General features: G+C 37.5%; 2 protein-coding genes across 2 annotated transcripts; one reads left to right on the top strand and one right to left on the bottom strand.

Annotated features, from left to right (window-relative positions):
* Nucleotides 1-692: 692 nt before the first annotated feature.
* Nucleotides 693-6,993, top strand: LOC142605841 (lysine histidine transporter-like 8). The gene is made up of 5 exons (XM_075777271.1): nt 693-1,235; nt 1,478-1,611; nt 5,014-5,447; nt 5,683-5,814; nt 6,227-6,993. Exons 1-5 carry the CDS (start codon nt 880-882, stop codon nt 6,707-6,709), a joined length of 1,539 nt encoding a protein of 512 aa, XP_075633386.1. The 5' UTR covers nt 693-879; the 3' UTR covers nt 6,710-6,993.
* A 510-nt stretch (nt 6,994-7,503) lies between these two features.
* LOC142622728 (uncharacterized) lies at nt 7,504-14,671 on the bottom strand. The gene is made up of 2 exons (XM_075796258.1): nt 14,298-14,671; nt 7,504-8,030 (listed from the first exon to the last, which is right to left on the bottom strand). The coding sequence occupies exons 1-2, from the start codon at nt 14,408-14,410 to the stop codon at nt 7,823-7,825; spliced, it is 321 nt and encodes a 106-aa protein (XP_075652373.1). The 5' UTR covers nt 14,411-14,671; the 3' UTR covers nt 7,504-7,822.
* Nucleotides 14,672-23,314: the final 8,643 nt, after the last annotated feature.

Raw genomic sequence — 23,314 nt, 5'->3', positions numbered from 1 at the left:
ACCTCTCATTTCTCATTCGATCTCTCTCTTTCCTCTGCTCTTTTAATCCTTTTATCTTCTCTTAAATCCACCAACAAATCATAAAATTCTTCAAACTTGATCTAAATTAAGATCCCAAATTCATCAAACCCTCTCTTAAAAAAAATCATCAAACACATATAAATAATCAAACCGAAATTGCAAAAAACAGGAAGAAAATGCAGAAATAGTAGAAGAACAAGTGTCACTAATGGCGACTTTAGTGTTCCTCAGCAGCAACTCAAAACTTCTGAATAATTCATCACAGCCTCTTCAATGTACCTAGACCAAAACATTAAATTTATGTTCTTTTTAAGCTTACCCACCATCTTCTCAAAAAAAAAAAGCTTACCCACCAAGAGTTTTCTCTCTTTAGCTTCTTGTTTCAGCATTAGCAAAAGAAGAAGAAAGAAGGAGAAGGAAAAGAAAAAATTTTAAAAAAAATGAAAAAGAAAGAAGGAAATAGAGGTCAGATATACACTATCGTGTGTTAAAGTTGGTGGGAGCCATGAGTAGTTGTGAATAATAATAAAAATGTGAGAAAAATATTATTTAAATAAAAAAAATGTAAAACAGATAAATTGATGTGGATATTTTTGTAAAAATGAATGTATCAAATAAATAAAAAATAAGTTTTTGTGTAAAATAGAAGAAAAATTTGCATCAATTGACGTGGATGCTCTGACATACTCAGCTTCCACATCCTTCGATCCCCCTCAGATTCTCTTACCTCTCTCCCTCTGTATATATATTCAATCGCTGATATCACAAACCATTATAAATTCTTCTCGTACACTTGTACCATTATAGAGAGTGAGTGAGTCTGTATTAATATTCTGTACTACTAGCTTGTTGGCAATTATGGGTGAAGTTGTGGAAGTGAACATGAGCCCGGTGACCAAGAAAGGGAGAGAGGCGGAAACTCCTTCAATGACTCGGTCACCACTTCCTGATTCAGTACCAAAGACCCTTAAAAGTCCATTTGCTTCCCGTTTTATGAGTACTCCACTAGCGAGCCCTATGAAAAAGGCCATTATAAGTATGCAAGGTTACTTGGAAGAAGTTGGGCACTTCACCAAGCTTGACCCACAGGACGCTTGGCTACCCATCACGGAGTCAAGGAATGGTAACGCTTACTACTCAGCATTTCACACACTATGTTCTGGAATCGGGGTTCAAGCTCTTGTTCTTCCCTTAGCTTTCAAAACCCTTGGTTGGTAAGTTATATCTTATATTTACTAAAAAATCTAGTAACACAAAAAAAAAAAAAATACATACAACTTTTCATTTGGTTGATTGTGATTAGTAGATATAAAAGTGATATATAACCTGTTATAATTTATGAAGTAAGAAAGTTGTGGCAAAAGTTGTTATATACTATTTTGATGTTAGTGTAATTTAGTGCTGGCTTTAATTAACTTCGAAGGAAAGCTCCTATATATATATATCTTTATTGCAGGACGTGGGGGATCACATGTCTTTCACTTGCTTTCATATGGCAGATGTACACCTTGTGGTTACTGATTCAACTACATGAATCAGACTCTGGCAAACGCTACAGCCGATATCTCCGCCTTTCTATGGAGGCTTTTGGTATGCATCATCGTATTTTTACTACTATGCTAGGGTTCCATCCAGTGCATATGTAAGCACTAGACGGGATACTAGGTCAACATATATGATCATCTTAGAATATATGTCATATCCGTGTTGCCTCTGTTACACAAGAGCACAAAGAGAGAAGCCAAATTCTTACTTCTATATGCAGCACCTTGCATCTGGGTTCCATAAAAATCAATATAATCAATACTAATGACACAACATATTTTCACAATTGCTAATGTGACCTGTTAAGATTGTAACAAAATTACTAGTTCATTGTTAACATCACCTTTATTATATATTGACTGTAACAAGTCATCTTAATTAATAATTGGAAAAAAAAAAATTGTGTAAGTAGACTCCATTGGAAAAAGGTTAAAGCTATACAGTGCAGGAGTTGTTTACAGAAAGTTTTTAAAATGTTTTAAAAAATATATTGCATTTTTAGGCTTGGTTTGGATACAAATGAAAGTGCTAGCGTCTACATTTTCCTTTCTTTTCTTTTTTTCCTGCACGTGTTTCAAATTTAGGGGACAAAGTGATTGTGCACGCACTGTTCACCTATTGTTTACATACTGTTCATGTATTGCTTACGCATATTTCAGCCGCTTTTTTCATTAAAAATTGGTCTCGCAGTATTATTTACACATTTAAAAATTATTTTGTTATAGTATTTTTAATTTTTAATTTTTAACTTTCAACTGTATCCAAACAGACCCTTAGACTCTCTATGTTTAGAATAGGATAAAGCTATATAACAGAGGGAATATTTTACTGGCATTTTTAACATATTGAAATGGTGGACTATATGAGTTGATAAAAAGGTTTGTCTATATGGACAAGGCCAAGATCCATTCGAGTTGAAATAATTGTATTTACGTTGTTTGTTTTGACCCAGAAAAAAAAATGTTTTTTAAAAACTAGAAAACTCTACTATTTTTTCTTGTATTTGTTTGCAAACCCTGAAAACGAGCCAAAAATGTTTTGTATTATCTGGCACGCACAAAAATTATAATATTTTTTTATCATTTCAAAAAAATTTATGCACAAAAACTTTCATCTACAATTTAAAACAGGCCCTAAATAGAAACATCCTTTTATTTTAGGGGCCATACGGTTGTCTCAAATTAAAAAGAAGAGCCCAAATTCAGCATCTATACAAAAATTAATTGAGAAAGCAACTAATTTGAGGGAAAAAAAAAAAAGTAAAAAGTCAACAATGGTTCGATGATGGTCAACAAGCAGTTAATGGTTGGTCTGCAAAGAGAGAAAACTTACCATTGGGTTTTTTTTGGTTACGTGGAATTTATTTGTGGTGCTCTTGAGGAGCAATTATATAATCTTTTAGTAGATCACGTTACTTGTCCATAATTTCACTAGAAAATTTTCATTTGTTTAAAATTGTTGAGTCAGTAATGATTGGATTCTGATTAAAAAAAATTTAACTCAACAATTTTAAACAGGTGGGAGTCTTTTAGTGAAATTGTGAACTACGTCACTTATCTACTATGAGGATCTTATAATTTCTTGTTGTTGAGAGCCCTTTTGCTAAAACTTAGGGCCCATTTAGTATTGTGTTTAAACAACAATTTTCAATTTTTTTAAAAATAGGTGTGGGTGAAAAAATATATAAAAATACGTGTAATTTAATTTAAAATGAAAACATATGTTGAAACATATATACCAAATATACCCTTATTTTTTCACCTTTTGAAAATAGGGTTGTTTGAAAAACTTGCACTTACCAAAAAAAAAAGTGAAGTTTAAAAAATGTACCTTGAAAATGTGCAATTTAAAACTACATTAACAAACAAGTCCTAAAAATGTCAGTAAAACACGGTCCACTCTTTAAATATTGGAAAACATTTTCTATTCCATTGAGTTCGTTTTAAGTTGACCTTAAAAAAAAATTAATTGACTTACATTTTTTCCTCTACCAAACATTAAAACATTTCACATACACATTAAAAAAGAAGGGTTTTTACCAAACAAACTGTTGAATTTTTCACGTTTGACTTGATAATAAGAATGAAGATAGATTTTTTTTTTTATAATTTTTTTATGATAAGTCATATGAGTGAAGATGAATTATGTGCAATTCAAATTGATCCATAAATGTGAATGTACATAATATAATATATATATATATATATATATATTTGTATTTAACCATTTGTTTTATATAAAAGAATGGAATAGAATAAAATGAATAAATGGTAAAAGAACATAATGATATATAATGAATAATGATATATAATGAATAGATGTTAAAAAAATAAAATGGTATGATGTACTTTTCTAGATGTTATGAGAGATTCTATTTATAGGAATTACATCGTAGTCACTTCATTCTTTTCTACTAAACTTTCACACAATAAATAGGTATACATATTTTTCACACAAGTATATTCTACGTAGAATATACTTGACATATTCATTTTATATTCTATTACTCCTATTTTCCCCTAACAAACTTCCCAAACGAACTTTAACTTAATTGGAATTACATAGTGCACATCAATTTTTTCTTGTTGTCGATCCTATCCGATGATAAGGATTTATAAATGTCTTAAACAGTAAATCTTTTATTTAATAGATGATGAGACAGAGAATTGTCGACAGTATTGGTTTTTAACAATGACATCTATCAAATTTGATCTTGGAGTAGATATGCTGAGGTAATGATTGTTAAACATCACTGCTGCTTAATAATGACGTCTTTCAAATTTTATCTCGATCATACTTTTTCAGAAAGTATTTTGTAGGACCAAACTAAACAAAAAGAGGATCCACAACACCACATATCATCAGAACCATAATGTTGCTGCCACTTGTAATGATTTTTGAGCAGTACCATGCATATCATATCAAAGCTTTTATAGAGTTGTATTTGTATGTGATATGCTTAAACTTACACAGCACTGCATGTGGAATGTGTTAAAAAAGTACCCCCTTTTTTTCTGTTTTTCTCTTGGTAGAATTTTTTTTCTTATTCTTCTCTTTAGTTGTTGAAAATGTTTGTAGCTCACCTAATTATACAATCTATAATGTGAAAGAGAGAGAATTTCCAAGTTCATAAATAGTAAAATGTACTCTCTCCGTCCCATTTTCTTTGTCCTGTTTAAAAAGTCAAATTTTTTAAGGGAACATTAATAAATTAATAACTTTTATTTTTAGAAACAAGACAATAGTTTGAAACATCCCAATTCTCAAAATAAAATAAATGACAAACAAAGTGGGACGGAAGAAGTAATAAGTTGATAATAAAGACAGAAGACCTCAATTGCTTTATTTATTATTTATTTATTTATTTTCTTTTTTTTCCTTTTATTTTGTCATTTTTCTTGTTGACAAACTAAAGTTTTCTAAAATCAATGTATGTAAATAAAACAGGTGAGAAGCTAGGTAAACTGCTTGCGCTATTTCCAACCATGTATCTATCAGGCGGGACCTGTGTCACACTAATCATGATAGGAGGTGGGACCATGAAAATTTTCTTCCAAATCCTTTGTGGAGAGGCATGCAAAGTATGTCCACTCTCAACTGTAGAGTGGTACGTTGTTTTCACATGCTGTGCAGTTGTTCTTGCTCAACTTCCCAACCTGAATTCAATTGTTGGAGTTTCCCTAATCGGCGCAGTCACTGCCATTAGCTATTGCACTATCGTATGGGTGGTCTCTATGAGCAAAACTAGGCCCATGGCCGTCTCCTATGATCCACAGCCACAGGATACAAAATTCAACGTGGGAAGGTTGTTCAATATTTTCAATGCGCTTGGGATAATCGCCTTCGCTTTCAGAGGCCACAATCTTGTCCTTGAAATACAGGTAAATTAACCCAAGAAATGTTTGGGAATTGGGACACTTTTAACATTTTTTTTCAACGAACAGGATTGAATAGACTCATTTGACCATGCTTCCGAGCGTAAAACACATAATTACGGATGGATTAAACTTATTGCACAGAAGTTATTATACACACTTCCAAACATTAGTTTCTAGTTATTAGCCAAATAAATTTTGAAAAATTTTGCTAAAGTAATCTGATTGTCATTGATTGCAGGGAACCATGCCTTCCAGCGCAAAGCACCCATCCCGTGTTCCAATGTGGAAAGGAGTGAAGTATGCATATGTGATCATCGCAATGTGTCTGTTTCCCATAGCAATTGGCGGCTATTGGGCTTATGGGAATTTAGTAAGCACCTATTTTCTTTTTTCTTTTTTGCAGCCTTCTAGTGCAATTCTCAGTACATTCTTGTCGGCCCCGAGGTTAGAGTCCATTCGAATATAGTTAAAAATTAAAACAGTATTGTGAAACTCATTTTTAATGAAAAAGTTGTTAAAAAGCAAAATTTATAAGTCCCGTGAACAATGTACGGGACTCACTGATATGGCTGAAAAGTGGTTGAAAAGTCAAATATTACGGAAAGGGGGGGGGGGGGGACGCAGATGCTAGACAACCAATCCAAACGCTGTAGCTCGTGATTTGACTCACCACTGGCACACTTTGGCTGCTGTTGAAAGTTCAAAATTCAAACACTAATCATCTTTTTTTCTTTCTTTTAGACTAACCAATCATGACTGAACTAATTCTGCTTTATTGCCAGATTCCAAATGGAGGGATGCTAAGTGCTTTGCAACGATATCACGGAGATGACACATCAAAATTTCTCCTAGGATTGACAAGCTTGATCGTGGTGATTAACAGTCTAAGTTCATTCCAAATATATGCAATGCCAGTTTTTGACAATCTAGAGGCGAGATATACTAGCAATAGGAACAAGCCCTGTCCATGGTGGCTCCGCTCGGGTTTCCGAGCCTTCTTTGGATGTCTCGCATTTTTCATTGCAGTGGCTCTACCATTCTTGCCAAGTTTGGCAGGATTGATAGGAGGGATAGCACTTCCAATCACCTTAGCATATCCATGTTTCATGTGGATGCTGATCAAGAAACCCCAGAAATATGGTGGAATTTGGTTCCTCAATTGGGCATTAGGAGTCATGGGAGTGGTTCTCAGCGTTCTAGTTCTCAGTGGAGCAATTTGGGGTATAGTGACCATTGGAATAGAGATTCACTTTTTCAAGCCCTAATAAGCAGTAACGAGGGAATAGTATGAAATCTAAACCTTGTTCTTGGGTTTCAAAAGTGACCTCTTGGCCTCAAACAAAGTGTAGCAGGGGCCTCTCAGAGCCACCAATGTGTGTATAAGCAGAAATAGCAGTGTTCGTGTAACTTTCTAGGATGATTGTCAAGCGTCTACGTACTTCCTTACTCGTCATGTAATAAATTACGTGCCAATCGGCTGATGGCATAAAGTGTTTCTTATTATGGCCCAAGTGAACATCAATCAAACGTCACGCATCACTAAGCCCTATGTGAGATATAATAAAAAAAAATCAGCTAATCAATGACCTACAGGCTACAACCAATTGCAAGGTTTCCTTACCAATTACACGCAATCATTATCTTTATACAAACAGTCAAATATCTGGGAAATCTTAGTTTCAAACTTCCACTACAAAAAATGCGGCGTGCTCTCTCCCAGAGGAATTACAGTGAATAGCCCCACAACTCTTTCTCAACTATTTTCATACTATTTTCATATTACAAACAGTCAAATGTTTGTGCAGCTTTTTTTTTTTAACTTTTGACGATTTTTCAGTTTTCAGTAATTTTTTTAATCTTTTTTAGCAATTTTTTGATAACTTTTTTACATCTTCTTAAGTGAAACATGAAAAAGGAAACATTAACCAGTGCTGGTTAACATTTCCCATAATAAAATACAACCACCTCGAACATAATTATCTTATAAAACAAGCAGTCGTCTCATTACATATGGGTATGGAACTTCAATAGTGTTACTCAACAGGGAAAATGAATGAACTTTACGAAGTAACTGCTTTGACTACACCGTGTATACAGTATACATCAAAAAATAGCAAGAAAGAAGTTGTAACTACAACTAAACTCTCATGAAATCATAACACCCCAACTTTCTATCTGACGAAAAGAACTGATACAGGGCACCAGATAAATCTGGATTTGAATTGCTGGAAGTAAAAACATCATTATATTCTTTATCAACTTTCTTTAGGAGCAATTACATCATCCAATAACCAAAAAGAAGCTGGACCAGCAATGGTCAAGAAAATAACACAACAAAGTTGGGTTACCCTAAAAAAGGATTGCAACTACATGTAGTTTTACATTGACAATGGAAGAAGCATCCTTCGCTTCTTTTTCCTGGCCAATCTCACTTGCTTTGTAACTTTCATACATAAAAGTAATAGCATTGTGATGCATACTAGAATGAATGCGAGTTGCATATGCCTAAAATATAGAGAAACTGCTGAAAAAACCAGGAACGCTAGAATAACAAGTTCCCATATTACAAAGATCACAACATCCACCCTGCATCCATAGAAAATGGGAATAGGCAGGAATACTATCAGGAGTCATGTTATACTGCATAAACTGATCCACAGAACACAGTTAAAAAGAGATTGAAAGAACTCATGCAATAAGTCCAATAAGGAAAATGAAACTCATCCAGAAAGCAACAATATATCAAGAAAATCCAACTACTGAGAAATTTATCAAACTCATTAGTTGCTCAAGACAAGGTGCTCAATAAAATTTTGGTCAATAATGCCCACTTCCTCAAATGATGCTAGATGTGTCATCCTATAAATACACTTGTTTCCCCTAATTATTTTAGTTTCAGCAAGAACAGACTTAAAATGAAGTCAAAGAAAACTTGTTCTCAAGAATCTGGTTTAACCTGAATCATGAACATCTTTACATATTTATATCTTAATAGAAGGTTGATGAGAATAGGAAGCAAGAACTTAAGGGCCTAGATGATCATTCAAACAAACAATCAACATTGTGCTACTTGAGGTTCAGACCTTAATAATAAAAATAATAATAAAATGAGGCACACAGTAGAAAGAGTTGTACTAATTCAACACAATATAACTACTATGACCAACAAGATAATAAATATTTACAAGGCTTTCAAATATGTCTAGTTCACGTATAGAGTACCTCTGCAACCACATAAGTACTCAATCCCAAATATGATTAGAGTCTGTAGCTAGCCCACCATTTTTTATTTTTTTTATGTAAATGGTACAACTAGCCCACCTGCCCACCTAATAAAACAAACATCTTTGCTTGGCTCAACAGGGTCACAATGTGCCAATGTCCAAGGAAATGATTGATATTATTTATGTTTTGATCAGCAACAAACTTCCTTTCACTATCTCTCCCAAAAACTGAGAGGAATCACTCAGATGACCTATCCCAATGCACTCACCCCCAAAGAATACGGAGTTTGTGCTACACGAGGTCTCAAAGAAACAAACCAAGTTGTCCTGGAAGCATACAAAGGCAACAGTTTTGTTTTTGTGTAATTTAGCCAATGCATTGATGGCAGCAGCACACTTTCCACAAACAATATATATTCCTCATAGATTGAGTGTACAGTAACTAATAGACCCATATGTTTACATTTTTCAATATCTGATAGGACAAAAGTATTTGACAAATATACCATACCAATTCCAATGTTGAAATTAAGGCATGCGTCTTCAATTCTAGTTTTAGATATGTTGGAAATTGTTTTTTTTAATATATATATATATATATGCTTTATTCAAAAATAAAAGAAAACTATTCCCAGGTACACAGGCAGTGTACTAAGGATACAACAAAACTTCAACTAAAATAAAATAAATCCAAAAATCCCTCTATGGTAGAAAAAGATTGGCCACTTAAAGTGGCCAACACAATCAAACATGGATTGCAAAAGATACAATTTTAATTCCACAGACGAATGCATAATCCCATCAAAGTCCAAAGATTTCACTCCCTCCAAATTGTCCACATCACACAATGAGGCATGGCTCTCTATACATCAATAGAATGATGTTTGCCAAAGCCCCACTGCCAGCACTCCAACAACTCCACCACCTTCTTCAGCATCATCCATTGTGCTTCAAACAGACAAAACACCATAGACCACAGGTCATGAGTATAGTATCAATGAAGTAACAAATGGTCTACAGCGTCCCCATAATGCGCACACAGGTATAAGTATTTGTGAGGTGTGGGGGGCAAAAGTCAGGGTTCAAGTCTCTAGAAGGAAACTTCACACACATATACACTTAAATTATACTAGAATAAAATTTCTATCTAGTATATAAAAAATAAAATAAAATAACATCATTCAACAAGGCATATACTCTTTTCTTTTTTTGATTGGCACTAGGTGTCTAGAGCAGAGCCCCGACTAATCTTGGGGGTGCACAGGCCCTCAGCAAGGAGTTTCCCGCAAGTGCACCTCAAGTAATTCAAGGGGCAATTAAATTCTCCCAGTCCGATGGCTCCAAGGGAGTGAATGCACGCATGACTGCTCGAACCTAAGACGTTCGGGTTTCGCAGCTCGTTCCAGAGTACGCCTGACCAATGCACCACACCCCTTGGGGTTACAAGGCATATACTCTTTCAAAGATTCCCCGCAGTAAAAATTTGCCCCTAGGCAGCTGTCCATGTAAAAAAAAAAAAAAAAAGAAGCTACCTTAGAAGAAACCTTAGGGGGTGTTTGGATTTTACGTTTCCATAACTCATAACTCTGTTTCTATCACCCATAACTCAAAAATGGTGGGACCCATGACTGAGACGCTTGTTTGGATTTTGTTTCCAGTTATTGTTTCCAGTTATTGTTTCCATCACTTAGTTCTCTGATTTTTGAGTAATGAGTTATGGAAACTGAAAACACATTTTAGGTGTATTCAGTTTCCAATGGCATTTTGATAATTAAACACACACTGAGGGACTCACTGGTCAGAGGTCAACCGCAACTTTTGACTTTTTTTTTTTTTTTCCTCACTGGATTCGGTGAGTTTGGGTCTTCTTCTTCTTTCTTTCTTCTTCACAGACTCACTCCAACAACCATTTTTTTCTTCTTCTTCATTCTTTTTCTTTCTTTTCTTCTTCACAAAAACACCAAATATACTTTATCAAAAAGAAAAAAAAAACACATGGGTACCAATTTCTCAAACCCAGAAAATCAAACTCATAAACACATGAGTTAGATCATACATACAAACACACAAACACAAACACAAACCCACAAACATGTTCATCCACACACAAACACAAACCCACAAAGACGAAGGAAAAAAAAAAAAGGAGAGGCAGGTCGATTTCACGAGCACGACCTCCCAACATCAAATGTTCAATGGACCCAGATGAAAAAAACCCAACATCAAAATCTTATTCTTCTTTTTTTTGGTAATAATAAACTAGTAAATGTTCATTGAACTAAAAAGGATCCAACATCAATTTCACAGAGAAAATCCAACATCAGCCTTCCAAAACTCCCAACAGCGACGGAACAGGAGCGTCGGATCGGCTTTAAGCCTTGACGGAAGTTACGAGGGGAGTCGAATCTGCTTTGAAGAGGAGTAAGGACGTTGAGGGAGAGGTGTTGTGGGCTCGGTTTCAGCAAGGATAAGGGATGAAGAACCCAGTGATGAGTGTAGAAGAAATGGAGAAGAAATGTGATGGTAAAGTGAGATTTCAACTGGTTAGTGGGTTAATAGGGCCGGGTAGGAGGTCAGGTGCACAGGTGAGGTTAGAGTGTGTGGGTCCCAATTTTTTTGGCTTTTTTGGTTGTTAACATAACTGAGTGATGGTGCCAAACGGGTGGGGTAGTGGAAATTGGGGTATTTTAAGTGATGAGTGAGGATTGATGAGTAATGAATGACGAAAATTGAGTGATGAGTGATGAAAAAAAAAACCAAACAGGGCCTTAGCCTTCCAAATGCTTTTCCAAGGAAAATAAGGGGAGTGACCTGTAGTAAGAGCCCTATAATAGGATTTTAAATTCAAATGTACCACTCCTAGTGGGGATCCAACATATCCAGTCATCCTCAGCCCTACTAATCAGTCTAATCTTAATGGAGTAGAGAAGATCAATTAAAGACTGAAAAATCCCTACCTCTCAATCATTAACAGGTCTGACATACAAAAAATCCAGTGAAGAACCCCAGCATTCCAAATCATATTTTCAACCACAAAAGTCTCTTTATTGGAAATTGGAAAAGCATCCTTCAGGACTGTATCCCAACACCATAAATTAAGCCAAAAAGGAACTTGGAGATCATTGCCCACCCCAAATTTGAAATATTGGAAATTGTCCCAAATTCTTGTTTTTTTACTTGGTTACTCATTTGGGTTTTCTTGGTGAGGAAGAAAATTTGACTTGATTACCTTTTCTAGGTTTTCTTTGTGTGGAAGGAACGTCAATTCCTCATCAAAAAGTAATTGATATTTATTCTTCATCAAGGAAAAGGATTTGAAGTCTTACTCTTATATAAAGGGTTTGGTGATTTCAGTCCAAGGGCACTAAATACGGTGAAAAGAGAAAATTCTTACAAGAAAATCAAGTGGAATGTAGAGAGTAATTTCAGCCAAAGTGTCTATTATGAGGCAGCTTTGTGTGGGGTCTAGTGTTAGTAATCTTTGTTGAATATAAATATAGAGGAATAGATCTACCCCTTCATGAAGGTAAGCACTTTGTCAAACCATGTAAGTTCTTGTTTCTATTATGTGTACTTGTTCTTCATTTGTCATTATTGTTTCCAGTTCAAGTCCGTGAGTTATTGCACAGCAAATGGTATCAAAACTTATGGTTTATCCTAGTGTAGTTCAACAGGAGATCTTGGACCAGTTTGCAATTGGTCGATATAGGCATGTGCAAGTTTGGTTGTTGTTGTGCAAATGATGATCATCTTGCTTGAAAAAAGCTTGCTAGTGGAGCTATCGCAACAAATGAAGAAAGATTGCTTGATGGTATTTGAGTCAATTGTGAGATTTTGTTTTTAAATTAGATCAACTTGGTTGCCCATTTGGGATTTCTTGGGGTGGAAGAAAAGTTGACTTGATTGCTATTTGGGGTTTTCTTTGTGCGGAAGGAAACCTATTTATTCTCCACCAAGGAATAGGATTTAAAGTCTTGTATATAGGTAATGTAAAGGGCTTGGAGGCTTTTACCCAAGGGTCCTCCCCAAATGGAGGGAGGAGAATACTCTTAGAGAACAAAGTGAAATAGAGAGAGAGTAATCCTAGCCAGATTCTTTGTTATGAGGTGGTTGCATAAGAGGTTGACTGAATATAGTGGGTTAGATCTCCCTCTTCATGGAGGTAGCTAGTTTTTTTGAATCATGTAAATTCTGGTCTTTATTGTGTGTGCATGTTCTTTATTTTGTCTTTACTATTTTCTAGTTCAAAACTTCGAATCAGTGAGTTATTACACAACAAGATCATTTTTTATTGATTCCTACAGATATTCATCAAACATACTGATGTCAGCCAATGCCTACAAATCTTGATGGTCCAAATCTAAAAAACTTCCTACTTATCCAATAAAAAATCTAAAAACTTCCTCAGGAAAGACTACCAACAATTACAACCCCAGGGGTGTCGCACAATTTTTTGAAGACCATGTCTCATAAAGCGGAGGCAAATATTCAAATATCCCCATTGGGCCAAAACTTACTTAAAAAAACTACCATCGAGTACCATGATTAGAACCTCTATTAAAAACCGACACCAACAAAACAAATTCCATTGAATCCATTCTCTCTTCATTCAACAATGTTATACATCATTTCACCCACAATCACTGTAGCCTGTAGTCCACCACGTGTCTATGTCTTTGAAATCTCTTCATTCAAATTAAGTGGACAATTTTGCCTAGAAAAATACTTTTTCAATGCTTAATGTAACCCGAATGTTGAAAAGGAATCTGAAAAATAGTTATGTGAAAACACAATCATCCAGGGCAGAACAAGAAGCTTCTCTGACACAAACTGAGATTAGCTGATAAAAGGTCCCCATCAGATGTATTATGAATAGAGTTCAAGATACCACCTAGGAAGCACGGACACTTCATTTAGGGTGTCGTACCTGTGTCATATCTGTGTTGTACTAGCCGTTTCATGTTATAAATTTTTCAGTAACCGTACTCGTGTCCGTGCCCGTGCTTCCTAAGATACCACACACATGTATCGAAGTGTATGCTACATTTTGTGTGTGTATATGTATATATTATCATTTTTTTCAAAATTACAGTTTTCCATTTGGATTGAATTTTTATTGCACTTAGATACACATGGTTCTTATCCCAGGTCAAATAAATAAATAATTATTTTCCAGACCATAATTACCAAAAATATTTTTTTAAAAAAATAATTCTGAAAAAGCAATATATATAAATGCAACAATTTTCCGAAATAAAAAACTAATGAATAAAAAGGAAATAATTTTGAAACAAACAAACGCATCAAAAAGCAAAAACAGAAAGCTCATTATAATCGTCCTCACAACCTTTAAAAGGTCAAATTATAACTAATTCCTCCACGTCCAATTTCACAATATTTCTAATCAAAATTCTCAATCACATTCAAAGCCGTTGATAAAACGACCCCCAAATTCCTAAAACCCTAATCGAATTGGAAATTCGAAACGCAATTAAAAAGGAATAATCAGGTCCATAACAGATTTCTTAGCTAGTAGATCCCAAATATAAGCCAAGAAAACAACGTAGACATGCAAGAACTGCAGAAACGTAACCCCAAAAGAGAGAGAGAGAGAGAGAGAGAGAGATACCTTGAAGAAGGGAGGTTAGTGGTGGAGGAGAAGAAGGAGACGGAGGCCCAGTCGTGCTTGGATCGAATCTGGTACTCCCTCAACTGCTCCGCCAGATTCGATCGCGTTATCATGGCGCTCTCTCTCTCTCTCTCTCTCTCTCTCTCTCCCTCTCTGAAACACTCTTATTCTATCTCTTTCTCTCTCTAGAGCTGAGAGAGGTAATTCAACAATAGGGATTGAGCAGAGCCAACGACGATTTGAACGGTGGAATTGGGGAACGGAGAGAGGGGCATCAACGTTCAAGTCGTGTTGGCTGGCTAGCTGGGGCCTGAGGGTTAGTTAGGTGGACCTTCTCTCGCGTTTAACTTTCTCTCTTCTTTCTTTTTCTTCTTTTTTTTTCTTGTTTTTGTTTAGTTTCAAATTTGTTGTCCAAAAGAAAAATAGTTTTTTACTGTTTTTTTTTTTTTCAGAACCAATAAATAAATAGGCTGGTGGGTTAAACAGTTTGGCCCAACATTTCGGCACATAACAAACGTGTTATCAGTCCTACTTGTCAGCTTACAAGATGAAACAAGCTGAGAAAAATATGGCCCAGAAAAACAATAGAGTACTAAGCCCACATCCTACGTTTCTTTTGGTTTCATATCTTAGATTTCTCAGTTGAATTCAGCTGCATTATTATATTGCCGAATGCAACAAAACCCGTGTTATTTTTTTACAAAAATAATTAAATTTAATTCACTCATTCTTATGTTAAGTAGAATGGTGAACTATTTTGACTATGTGGATCATTCAATATTTTGAACTTATTGTTGATGTGGAATTTTAGCATATTGAACTATTTTTAAATGAAAGATTTTTGGTTTGACTTGTTTTAAAGTGTTTGTATTAGTAATTGTGAATTTGACAAGGAAAAAAAAAGTCCAAAAATTAATTTTGAAATTGATCTAAAATTTTTAATTCATATAATCATCTCAAAATTTTGATGCAATTGTTTGCACAGCTCGATACTTAATTCATAAACACTTGAAAAATAACAGATAACAATTGCAAAGTGAGCCGCTAGGGGTTGGGAGGGGAATCTTTGATGCTCAAGTAGTACATATTTTTTGGATATTTTGATAGTTATAGATTACAATAATAGAGACTGGAAGTTCAAACCTTACTTCTTCTCAATAATCAAGCAATGTCACTAAGATATTAGGCTCTCGAGGATGTCTAAGTTAGCGATACTGGATTTTGGCTTTATCTCAATGGCATAATAACTAGCATTGCATGTTTGTCATACCTTTCCCAATTCTTTTGGGCTTTCATATATAGAGTTAAAAGTTGATTGAGAATCTTGATATCAATTAATGATTGTTTTTTAAAATTTGAATAGGGATAAACTTTAAGTTAATCATGATAATCTCATAGTTGGTTGTTGAGATTGACATGATTGTATTGGTCAACCCAACCTTATTCTTGATCTTAAGCATGATCATGACCATCTTTTGACCCTTCCAAAAAATTTCAAAATTGTGTCGTGTAACCCAATTCCCCCCCCCCCAAACAAAAAACATATGTTTTTCAAAATTAATAACAACAATTTTGAATCAAAAGAAATGAAACTAATTTGACCAAAATGATGGAAGAATCATCCATTCATGCCAATTTTTGGCCTAGCCCTATAATCAATCAACTCTAATTTAGTTTGGCCAATAGATGACCAATATCCTAATACATATGTTTCGCTTTGTGGTTAAGCACTGAAGTTGACCAAATTTGATCAAATTCAATCAATGCCCAAACATGCTCATTCGCCTCAAAAATAGTGAATGCTATTAGTTACATACAAACCTCAATTTTGGTACTATGCCTTAATTGGAAATCTAACTTTTTAATTGAAACAAATTCAGTTCTTAACGAACACATTCAAAAATAATAATAATAAATCTTTGAATCGACTATTAATGAGCAAAATTTTTGGTTCAGAACAAACAAAATTTTTTTGCCGATCATTCATATTGTTAATTTATGTCTGGAAGATGAACCAATGAATCTATATGGCAAACCATCTCAAGAACATTGAGGTGTTCAATGGGTCAATTAGGTTGACCCCACTTTTGCTCTTGAGAAAGCTATTGCATTCATGTGTCCAAACATCAAAACTCTCATATACCTTGAGGCTAACTCATTGATTGATGCAATGCCAGGAAATTAATACTATCTAAATTTTGATGAAATTATTGGTTTTTATATGTTTTGACTATGGGTTGTGTATGTGGTTGATCAATGGTTTTAATGGGTGGAACTTAGGTGATGATGTGATGGTTTTGGAGGTGTTGTGGTGTTTTTAGGGGAGTGGATCTCATGGCATTGATTTGGGGGGGGGGGGTGGTTGGTTGGTTGTTTTGCAAGTTTTGAAGGCAATGATTTGTACATTGAACTTTGGAGGAATGTGGACAATGAAGAAGAAAAGACAGATAATGGTGGTGGTAAAGGGATATCAATTAGGGAGAGGAGAACAAGGGGAGGGGGAGTGAGGAAATTAAAGGGTAAATTGGGAAAAAAATAATTTTTTGTTGTTTTAGGGACTTAACAAAAAAATGGGTACAATATTGAAAATGGATAAGAAATCAGGGGATACAATTTAGAAATCTAAAATTACAAACATATCAAATTTAAAGAATGTAATTATAGTTGAACTATTCACTTCCTCCTGCTATAAGATATTTTAGAAACATCATGAATTGATAATGATGATGCAAAGAAGATCAGTAGGCTCGATGCTTCGGACTTGAAAGGACCACCTGCTCTCTTTGCGGCCTGAAGAAAAAAGATAAACGAATCAAAGGTGATCAGGGCTGTCAGCCAAAAACCCTCCGATAGTAAAGTTAGTTTTTCTCTCTATATTTTTGGAGTTCCAACTTTTTTGGAGTAAAATTCACATACCTTTGCCTTGTCTGAATCAGTCTTTATATAGTGCCTTCATAGACGGTTATCGAAATTGGAACCTCCCCTAGATTCAAGGAGGATCAAACATAACTGTTATAACCGTTTAAGAGTTACACTTCTATTTCACAACAGATACATGACAGTTATGCGTGGGATAAGGGATTGTCACATTATATTCGGAGATTCTCCTAAGTATGATATCCTCGTCCTGGAATTCCCTCGTCGAGTGTGCCTGATAATTCCAAGTGTAGCATCCTCATCCACGAATCTTTATGTGGACAAGTCCTCTCGGGGCAGGCTGTGCGCATCCCATGGACGAGGGATGTAGCTTCGCTATCATCCTCAGGATGGCCTTGTCCGTTACCCTCGTCCTGAGGATAACTCCTAGACGACTGCCGAGGTGATGACCGTCCAGGGACGGTCTGAGCGTTTTCATCCCACATCAGTTGCCCCTCATCCAGGAGTTATGCAACGTATCGACAGATTTTAAAACGCACTACGTGTCGCACATCCATAGGGGGTTAGTCAACCAGTTTACTCCTTCGAGGCATGCGCCACGTGTCGCCTTCTAATTGGTTCCGTCGTTACGATTACCGAGACTTTTCTGCCTATAAATAGTGGTTCTCTCTCATGCCCCTTTCACTTTTTCAAATTTTCTGCTTTGACACCCTCGTCTGTCACTTCGTCTAAGAATATCCTCAGCGTCCTTAGTGTCCCTCGTCTAGAGCCAGGTAATCTTTCTACACTTATTCTAGCTTTCCTTTTTAAGTGTTGGGACGTTTTCAATGGCCTCCTGCTCATCTAGCGACAATGTGGTCAAGGCCATAGACGAGTATCACGACGACTCTAGTTATGACACCTCGAGTAATGTCAGTAGTAGTAGTGGTCACACAACTGAGGAATACACATCTGGTGTTCCTGGAATTCCTGTAGAAACCTTTCAAGAGAGTATTAGGACGAGGACAGCCTCTGGGGCTGACACCTCGACGAGCTCCCCGCCGTCCTCCCCTTTGAACGAACGGGAAACCGTATATAGTTGTGCTCTAGAGGTTCCTTCTAGGACGGACGAGAGAAGGTTAGATGCCCTTAGGAGTTGGTTTCAAATTCCTGATGATCTAAACCCTAGGTTAGCTGTCCAAGGTGAATGGTGTTGCCAGCCTCGTTTTGGAATAGGTGTTTATGAAGCTTACCTGTTAGGGGGGCTTAGACTTCCTTTGAATGCCTTTGCTAGGGAATTACTCACTAGGTTGGGCTTGGGAGTGTGTCAGCTTAACCCCAACGCATGGAGACTAATTGTCTCAATGCAAGTATTGTGGATGGAGTCGTTTGACGGGACCGTCCTATCACCGTGGACGAGTACTTGTACTCCTATAAACCCTCCGAGATACGTCAATCTCGAGGCTTCCATCGAGGCTTCACGCCCGGGGGCAATGACTGTAGACTGATTAAGTCTTTGCCCTCGTCTGACAGAAACTGGAAGACGAAATTTTTCTTTGTCTCTGGTTTCTGGGCGGGGCATCCCGTTGAGGTTGGTAGAGACTCGTTTGCTCCTTATATAGGAGACTTAGGGAACCTTCGTCTAGAAGGTATGTTATGCTCTTCTTCTTTTTTGTTTCTTTTTTGTTATATTTTATCTTTGGACGATGGTCTAACCTTAACTTCCTTCTTCCCTTTCCAGTCGTTGGACGCCCCTCTTTGAGCAAGTTCCACTGTGATCGCGTCCACAGGGCCCGTCTACATCCGGTACGAGACTTTCATTCGTTGGTGACCCTTCAGCGTCTACATAGGTGGGGACTTGGCCCCGAACCGTCCGTCGAAGCTTTAGCACACGAACTAACTACCCGTAGACGTGAGTGCTCCTCTTAAGATATGCGTTTTTCATTTTTGTTTTATTATTATTATTTATTTGTATGTATGTGTTCGCACTTTTTCATTTTTCCTTTTTTTTTTTTAGGAATGGCAACCATGAAGGGAAACAAGGGGAAAGAAGTGATCGACAAGGTAGCTAGACCTGAACCTCAGCCCCAGCCTCGTCCTGCTTCTGGAGAAAAAAGGAAAAGCTTGTCCAAGCATGTGGACTTGGCTAGCTTGCCAAGTCGTCGGGGGAAGAAGGCTAAGTCTGGGTCGTCCAGGCCTGAAACTGCTAGGCCTGAACTTCCTTCCTAGCCACCCGTCCTGGTCGTTGATGTAGACTCGTCCACGCCCCTTAGTGTCACTCCGTCCAAGTCCCCTGCTCTTGACTCGTCCCAGCCTCCTCAAAGGATTTCTACTAATTTATTGGAGAACAAGGATCTGGCTTAGGAACGATTCCAAAAGGCTGTGAAAGGCGAGGACGTAGCTGCGTGCTACGACATGTCCTTGAAAGAGTTCGAGCACTCTGGCGTCCACGATCTCTTCAAGGTGACCATTTTTGCCTCGTCTTGGTTTATCCATGTTTACCCAATGTTATTTCTATCTTCTGAACTTTCTATTCTTCCATGTTGGCAATGTCAAAGTTCATAGCTGCGTCCAGGCAGGCCACAGAGATGGACAGGACGAGGACCCTTCTAGAAAAAAGAATAGAAGAGATCAAGAATGACTGTAGGACGTGGGCGGAGGTGGCGAACAAGGCCAAGGACGAGGCTGAAGGGTTGAAGGCTTTGGTGGGGGAGCTGAAGTCCGACGCTGCCAAGAAGGACGACCGTCTTGAACTTCTTCAAAGGGAGAATGACGAGCTGAGTCTACTTCTTAAGAAAGCTAAAGACGAGGCAGTGGAGGAATTCAAAGCGTCCAAAGAGTTCACTGACCTGATGGATACGAACTACGCAGCAGGGTTTGAGGATTTTAGGATGGACGCTATGGACAACTTTCCTGAAGTTGACTTTAGCACCATTAAACTCAACCTTGCTGCCGCTACAAGTTCTCTCGTCCACACAGGCTCAGACGATGTCAACGTCAAGGACGACGCTTCCACCAAACTAGCTCAGGACGACCCCAACATTGATGCACCTTCCTCTTGAAGAAATGTTTCTTTTTAACCAATTTTAATTGTTGTTTAGCTTTCTTTTCTTTCTTTTTTATTTAAAATGTATTTAAGAATTTGAAATGTATTCAAGTACAATTATCTCGTCTAGAGTGTTCTGGACGAGTTTATGAACAATGCCTTTTAATGCTTGTTTTATAAGGGTTTTTGGACGGTTGCTGTCTACCCTCTTTAGGCTAAAGAATATCTTCTTTATTTGTTGTCTATTGTATGGACGAGCTTATATGTTATCATTTATGCAATTGTCTTTCAAACAATGCTCTAAGTGTTGAAGATCGTCTACACGATCTTTTTATGGACGACCCACTTAGGACGATGACGATGACTGCATTACTTTTGCTTGTCCTTTAGGCCATTATTACTCGCCTTTTTGCAAGAAGTTCATAATGTTTATGTTTTCTCGTCTTGACGAGTGCTCGTCTTTGGAATGCTATACCTTAATGCTTACTTTTCTTTCTTAGACGAGTGGGCCTTAGCCTTTTTTTCCTTTTGCTTTATGCTCATTTGAAGGAAAGTCTTAGACGAGCATGCCTTAGTTTTTTTTTTTTTTTTTTATCCTTTTTAAAGGGAAACCTTGGACGAGTATTCCTAGGCTTCTTTCTCTTGCTTTATCCTTTCTAAAGGAAAGCTTTGGACGAGAAGGCCTTGGCTTCTTTCTCTACTTTATCCTTTTTAAAGGAAAGCTTTGGACGAGCAGGCCTTGGCTTCTTTCTCTTTGTTTATCCTTTTTAAGGGAAAGCTTTGGACGAGTGTTTCTGCGTCCGAAGTTTTCAATTCGTCTCAGGCTTTTGCCCCTTCTATGGGTATTATGGAAACTAAATCTATGCATCAAATACATAAGAAATTCAAACCATATTATTACATGAACATTGTTCACAAACGTGGCACATGCCTATAAGCTAGTGCCTTATTAAGATACTTAAAAAGTACATAGCCTCGTCTTTTGTAAGCTGGTCTGTAAGTAGTGCAAAAGTTTAAGAACTAATGCACTTTTATTCGTAACACACCATAATAGTAGTAAAAACACAGCAGGTAAATATAAGCAAACACGCAAATCATAGCTGTAACTTTGCCACTGACTTCCCTCGTCCCTGCTTATCACTGATAGTACCTCCTCAGATGTTCCACATTCCAGGGATGCTCTAACTTCCGCCCGTCCAGGGCTTCCAGGTAGTAAGACCCTTGCCTCTTGCAGTTGATTACCCTGTAGGGTCCTTCCCAATTGGGTCCCAGTTTTCCATGAGCTGGATTCCTAGTCGCCAAGGAGACCCTTTTGAGCACAAGGTCCCCTACACCGAACCGTCTGGGTTTTACCATGACATCATGCTGTCTGGCCATAAGATTTTTGTACCTTGCCGTCCTTTGCTCCGCATTCATTCTTACCTCGTGAACAAGATCAAGGTCAAGGCGAAGTTGTTCCCCATTGTCTTTCTCCTGGTACTTCATCACTCGATGACTTGCCATATAAACCTTCGCTAGTATGACAGCTTCACTCCCATAGGCTAGTTTAAAAGGGGTCTCTCCTGTCGGAGTTCATGCAGTCGTCCTATAGGCCCAAAGAACACCTGGTAGCTCGTCTGGCCATATCCCTTTTACCCCCTCGAGCCAAGTCTTGATGATCTTCAGCAGGGATCGGTTTGCTACTTCTGCTTGTCCATTTGCCTGTGAATGGGAGGGTGAAGAATAGTGATTCTTGATCCCAAAACGATTGCAAAAGTCCCTGAAGGGTGCATTGTCAAATTGACGTCCGTTGTCAGATACTAATACCCTAGGTACTCCGAACCTACATAGGATATTCTTCCATACAAAATTTTTCACATTCTGCTGAGTGATTGCTGCAAGAGGCTCGGCTTCTACCCACTTGGTAAAGTAATCTATTCCTACCACCAAAAACTTCATCTCGTTCTTGATTCCCATGGGGAAAGTGGCCTAGATATCCAGTCCCCACTGTGCGAAGGGCCATGGGGCCATCATTGGGGTCTGGTACTCTGACGGCTGTCTAGGCACATTGCTATAGCGCTGGCATTGGTCACATACCTTGACATAAGCTTTAGCATCTACCTGCATTGTAAGCCAATAGTAGCCGGCACGGACGATTTTATGGACTAGCGACCTTGCTCCTGAATGATTTCCACATGATCCTTCGTGAACTTCCCTTAGAACATAGTTTGATTCGTCAGGAGCCAAGCATCTTAAGTAAGGTTGGGAAAAACCTCGCTTGTACAACACTTCATTTATGAGGACATACTTGGCCGACCTGACCCTTAACTTTCTTGCTTCATCCTTGTCTTCTGGAAGCCTCCATCTTTGAGGTAAATCATTATCGGACTCATCCAATTCTCTCCTCCTCCTATCTGCTGTATGTCAGGGATGTCTATACTCGGCATATATTGGATGTTGTCGAACTCGTCTATGACCCCTACCGAAGCGGCTTTCGCCAAGGAGTCTGCTTCCGCATTCTCCTCCTTGGGAAGTTGAATAAAACTTATGGCTGAAAATTTTCGTGCAAGGCACTTCACTTTGTTGAGATATTTCTTCATTCGATCTTCCTTAACATCACATATCCCATTCACTTGGTTAATGACCAGTTGAGAGTCTCCTCTGATTGTTAACGACTCTGCCCCCAGGGACTTGGCTAATTCCAATCCCTTGAGTAGAGCCTCGTACTCAGCCTCGTTGTTGGTAGTTTGATACTGCAGACGGGCCGCGTACTCCAGCCTATCACCCTCAGGGGACTTCAGTACAATTCTAATCCCTCCTGCATACAATGTGGACGATCCGTCTACGTTAACGACCCACATTTCATTTCCTTCATCCTTGTTCAGGTCGTCCTGGCTGGGAGTGAATTCTGCGATGAAATCTACCAACGCCTGCGCCTTTATCGTACTCCTTGGGAGGTATCTGACATCAAATTCGCTGAGCTCAACGGCCCACTGTACTAGCCATCCAGCAGCTTCCAACTTGCTCATCGCTTTTTTTATGGGATGGTCTGTTAGGACGTTGATGACGTGTGCCTGAAAATAATGTCTCAGCTTCCTGGAAGCCGTGATTAATGCGAAGGCTAGTTTCGCCATCA

Source organism: Castanea sativa, chromosome 1 (assembly GCF_040712315.1).
Source record: "Castanea sativa cultivar Marrone di Chiusa Pesio chromosome 1, ASM4071231v1".
NCBI classification, from domain to species: domain Eukaryota; kingdom Viridiplantae; phylum Streptophyta; class Magnoliopsida; order Fagales; family Fagaceae; genus Castanea; species Castanea sativa.
This window is presented reverse-complemented; position numbering and strand designations above follow the sequence as displayed.

Excerpts from the sequence above, each read along its gene's own strand:
- LOC142605841 (XM_075777271.1), top strand. The coding sequence starts at position 880 with ATGGGTGAAGTTGTGGAAGTGAACATGAGCCCGGTGACCAAGAAAGGG. Across the intron at positions 1,612-5,013 it reads CCTTTCTATGGAGGCTTTTG|GTGAGAAGCTAGGTAAACTG; the intron begins GTATGCATCATC and ends TAAATAAAACAG. Across the intron at positions 5,448-5,682 it reads ATCTTGTCCTTGAAATACAG|GGAACCATGCCTTCCAGCGC; the intron begins GTAAATTAACCC and ends CATTGATTGCAG.
- LOC142622728 (XM_075796258.1), bottom strand. The coding sequence starts at position 14,410 with ATGATAACGCGATCGAATCTGGCGGAGCAGTTGAGGGAGTACCAGATT. Across the intron at positions 8,031-14,297 it reads ACTAACCTCCCTTCTTCAAG|GGTGGATGTTGTGATCTTTG; the intron begins GTATCTCTCTCT and ends CTATGGATGCAG.